Source organism: Rutidosis leptorrhynchoides, chromosome 1, assembly GCF_046630445.1.
Source record: "Rutidosis leptorrhynchoides isolate AG116_Rl617_1_P2 chromosome 1, CSIRO_AGI_Rlap_v1, whole genome shotgun sequence".
Taxonomy (NCBI): domain Eukaryota; kingdom Viridiplantae; phylum Streptophyta; class Magnoliopsida; order Asterales; family Asteraceae; genus Rutidosis; species Rutidosis leptorrhynchoides.
The window spans coordinates 79663754-79668956 of NC_092333.1; the positions used below are offsets into that span (position 1 = coordinate 79663754).

Consider the following 5203-nt stretch of genomic DNA (forward strand, 5'->3'; position numbering starts at 1 on the left):
ACAAATATTATTTTATGAACTTTGTAATATATCATACAAAAATAATATATATAATCAAATGTATATATACAAATTTACAAAATACAATAAGTTTATATTAGCATATAAAATATTATAATACAATACATAAAAAATAAACAAAATCAATAACCAAGAGAAAGTCGATTTAAATTGGTTACATGTATAAGAATGCGGAAAGAAAGAAATTAGAAAAAATATGAATTAATAATTTAAATAGGATTTCAATTCGAGTAAAAACAAACTTTGACTTGAAAATGTAAATTATCTACTCAAATCATATATCTAACACATGCATACAATAATATTAATAACTTAATATATTTATTTAATAATTTCTAAATTAAATTCGGTTTTATATTCGGTTTTCGGTTAACCAAATTAAGAAATTCCAAAACCAAAAACCGAACCGAAAACCAAAGTTGAATTCGGTTTTCGGTTTCGTTCGATCCGAAAACCATTTTATAAATTCGGTTTAGATTTTTTTGGTTTGGTTTCGATTTAGTATTCGGTTTAGATGGTTTTAACCAAACCGATGAACACCCCTAGTTGGAACCCCAATTGTAGATGTTTCATTTTGTGTTAGAGTGCTAATTTTGCAGAGAAGGATTTGCATTTGGGGCGCTAGATTTAGGGTTTCTCTTAAACGATTTCTAACCGGATGGTAGATGATGAATTTGGGTTTCTCCCGTGTTTTTTATTATTAAATTAATAAAGGGGTATTTTAGGTAGTTTAAAAATCAAAAGTGATTTATTAGCTAATATAAATACAGGATCATTTTGAACCATTAGATTAAGGGGTATTTGAAAGTCTTTTTTTGATCTAAGGGTTAAAAAGTGATTTTTGAAAATAATTATTAGCTAATAATGACTCTCTTTTAAGGTATAGAGTGATGTATCAGACTATATTTAACCAGGCGTCATTTTTTCCCCGTCATCCCACATGACAACTTGTTTGACGCCCTTGGCGCCCCTAACGCGGCGTCAAAATTTGACGCCCGGGGCGTTAGTCGGAAATTTCACGGGTGTGTCAAAATATGTTCAGCCAATAATATTATACCACACCACTCATTCACAAATTTAACCCTCAAATTTGACACTCCCCTTTATTTAACTTCATCTCTTGACATTGCCACATCACCAAAAAGTACATCACTTGCCTTTGATGTCACCGTCAAGGTTAGAAACAGTCTCATAATCATAGAGTTTTTTTTTTTTTTTTTTTTTTTTTTTTTTTTTTTTTTTTTTGAGTGTGTTAAAGAAATTAAACCCCATGTGCTTCATTGTTGTTGTGTGGTAACATGAAAGTAGACAGGATTAACATATATCCAAAATATTTTGTTTATTCAGCCGCACAAAGACAAAACAAAACCGCATCATTTTTGATTCATTTGGAACGTTTTCGAAACATATACGGAGTATTATTTTTTTTATTGTTTCACTCGATTAATCAAGGGTTGATTAATTTGTTACTTGGGTTTGGACTAGCATCCATTGACGTTGCTTGAAAGTGTAGTGGACTATCCAAAGAGACGATCATAATTTTGGTCGTACGTTTCTCTTCAACAAGGGGTTCGTTTCATCCTACTCATGGACATCAATTTGCAAAGGTATATCGTTTAACTCCACTTTGTGAATTTATATAGTTGGACAATTATTATTGGTGTAACTGGATCAATATAGGAATGTTTAATCGTGTGCATGTTTTATTAATGAAAAGATTATTTAATTATATGAATGTTTTATAAAATAATTAAAGATTATTATTTTGACTATCTGTTGCGTTTATCAGATTTAAAAGTACACACGATTTTCATGACAATCTACTAATCATTCATCTATGTACGAAGGTAACGAATTGAAAATTGAATAATATATTCAATGTGAAAACAAAATATTGATCCAACCCAAATTTAAGAGTGACCCATTTTAAATGAAAAATGTTTTGACAAGTTAAACATGCAACAATTGAAAGTTTAAATTACTTAGTCACTTGTAATCCACATGCGATAATTCTAAGTTCTGATTTTTAGAAATCCGAGCAACCGAACCTGATTAAACTTTGTTTAGGAACTGGTTGACCCGATCATCGCCACCTCCGAAGCATGCATCATTAAAACAATGTCATTGATGATAACCAAAGACCCGGGCAACCTTATTATAATCAAATTAAAACAATATATACTGTCTTTTGGATTATAATTATTTATTTATAATATTTTATACAAAATACTCAACGAAAGAAAGGACATATAGAATATGTATTACATCATGGTTAGAAGCAAAGCACACCTTAGTGTTAGAAAATAAATAAAAGAATGAAGACAAAGTAAATGGAATATTACTTTGTAAGGTAATTTGATTGTGGATGAAGAAAGTTCCCTTCATCATAACCATGTATGGGTTGTGGAAGACCACAAGAATCCAAGACCACAAGGATACAAAGCAAAGTGATATCACAAGATGGTTAAAGTAATATGCATCAATGATATGAACTGTCCAAGTAAAGCTCAATAAAGAAAGTTGTCATTTTAGTATTTGTTTTATAGATGGCTTCATTCAAATAATAGAAGTAGCTGTTAAGACTCTTGTAATATAAATAGATGAGCCATATCTTTGTATTAATCAAGAAACTAAGTCAAAATGTAACCCTCAAAGTTTATTTCACTCTTGTTCATAATCAATTCTGTAATATTCAATCAGTTACAATAACGATCAAATATTTCCGCATATCAATTGTTAACATGGTATTTCCGGTACATATCCAACACACGGGTGAGGGGAGATTGATTCTAGCGTCACCGTGAGTTGATTAACGAGGCATCTAATGGAATAAAGCAAGACACTCCACGCGAACCAACAAGGCAAAAGTTGGGCTGGGTTCATGTCTGGCGAACCAAACAAGGTTCAAGATGAAACTGGATTCATGTCGGGCGAACCAAACAAGGTTCAAGTCGAACTGGGTTCAAGTTGGATAACTCAAGAACATGATTTATTTCGGCGAATCAAAAAGGTTCAATTCGAGAAACTTAAACAATTTATTCCAAGCGAACCAAACAAGGTTCAATAATGAATGAACTGGGTTCATGTTTGGAATCCGAATATTCCTAGGCGAACCAGTATAGGTCTAAGTTGGACTGGGTTCATGTCTAAAAATTGAATACTCCTTGGCGAACCAATGAAGGTCCAATTTGGACTGGGTCCATGTCGGGAAGATGAAAACTTCGGACGAACCAAACAAGGTTCAAGAATGAACTACGTTCATATCCGGATATTGAAGATCGAGGAAAAACAAAGAGGTTCATGTCGGAAATCGCCCGAACAATAATGACGACTAGCTCGTGTTTGGCTAGTCAACGGAAGACTCCTCAACGACGCATTGGGCAAGTTGAATTGTGAAAATCCCACTATTCAATTTGAGGGGGAGTGTTAGAAAATAAATAAAAGAATGAAGACAAAGTAAAGGGAATATTACTAAGGTAATTTGATTGTGGATGAAGAAAGTTCCCTTCATCATAACCATGTATGGGTTGTGGCAAGACCACAAGAATCTAAGACCACAAGGATACAAAGCAAAGTGATATCACAAGATGGTTAAAGTAATATGCATCAACGGATATGAACTGTCCAAGTAAAGCTCAATAAAGAAAGTTGTCTTTTTAGTATTTGTTTTATAGATGACTTCATTCTAATAATAGAAGTAGCTATTAAGACTCTTTTAATATAAATAGATGAGCCATATCTTTGTATTAACCAACAAAACTAAGTCAAAATGTAACCCTAAAAGTTTATTTCATTCTTGTTCATAATCAATTCTGTAATATTCAATCAGTTACAATAACGATCAAATATTTCCGCATATCAATTGTTAACACTTAGCACCTTTTTCCCTATTAACTGACTGAATCTTCCTCTTATGTTTGCCATGATCGTAAACATTGGGAGATACAAGGCTCTGCACAAACACATGTGCGCCAATAATCTCTATCGTCCTCAACTTATGCACTCATGACCCAACTTGTCATAAGGAATTCTATGATCCGGTTCTTGCAAAAAGTGTACAACATCATTCTTATTCTCCCAATCATCATGTCCTACCATTTCCCAAGAACGCATTACATTATAATCATTCATTTTCCATAAGTTTTGTGGAAGCCATTCCCGATCAAATATGCATAGACATTCTTCTATAGTTCCCAACATTGGACGTGCAGAGCGACCAATAAAAGATTGATACATCACATCATCAGGTTGTGGGATTTCTTTAAATTTATTTTCCGATAAATCAATAGAAAGAATAACCTTATTCTCATTTACGTCCACCATTAACCAGTGAAGCGCCCCGTTACATAACACACCGGTGATACTAAAATGACTATACTTCACTTGCCCAACAAGTTTCCAAACATTGGATTTCAAACTTAGAACGTGAAAACACGTCACATACTCACTTTTCATTATAAACCCGACCATAACCATATAGTCATCCATAACAGAATCGTAGCCAAAACCCCAACATAAGGAATTTTCCGCATAATAACAATATACATTGGTATCGCGATTAGGACATTGGGGGCGATTTTTAAGTTTCTTTACTTGTCTAGTTAAAGGATTGGCTAACAGCAAATGACTATTGTCAATCGCGAAGCATATCAAACCATTCGAAGATCCAACAAGATAGCAACTATTGGAAGAACTAAAAAACCAATAACTTGATCCGAATTGAATTTGTGTGACGGGTAAATCAGTCATAACGACCCTACGATGTAAAATTTCAATCTTTTCATTATCAGTGATGATGATCATTGTTGTAACTATAGTTGAGATGATTTTTAATAAAACGGTTGCCCGAGATCAAAGAATACCATGATTTACATACACTCTTACATCTGATGAGATCCTCAACATCTAATTTAATCAATATTTGCTCTTAGATGTCAGCTTGCAACAGCACTGCCATCGTTACACCCTAAAACATGAAATATTGAAATAGATATTAGCTAATCTAACCTAATGAAGAAATGACTACAGCGCGGTGTATATACAAAAACGTATATATAAATAAATAAATATACTAACTTAGATAACATGATCATATAGTACCGACGAATCTAATAGCATCATCAAAATTCCAAAACCTAGTTTAATTAATATGTAGAAGCAAATGAATGAGATGCGGCTTATA

The 5203-nt window shown here is 32.8% G+C and overlaps 1 protein-coding gene across 1 annotated transcript; it reads right to left on the reverse strand.

Moving 5' to 3' along the window:
• Positions 1-4011: 4011 nt before the first annotated feature.
• LOC139885936 (F-box/kelch-repeat protein At3g06240-like) lies at positions 4012-4824 on the reverse strand. Its single transcript, XM_071869687.1, has one exon. The coding sequence runs from the start codon at positions 4822-4824 to the stop codon at positions 4012-4014; it is 813 nt and encodes a 270-aa protein (XP_071725788.1).
• Positions 4825-5203: the final 379 nt, after the last annotated feature.

Excerpts from the sequence above, each read along its gene's own strand:
- LOC139885936 (XM_071869687.1), bottom strand. The coding sequence starts at position 4,824 with ATGATCATCATCACTGATAATGAAAAGATTGAAATTTTACATCGTAGG.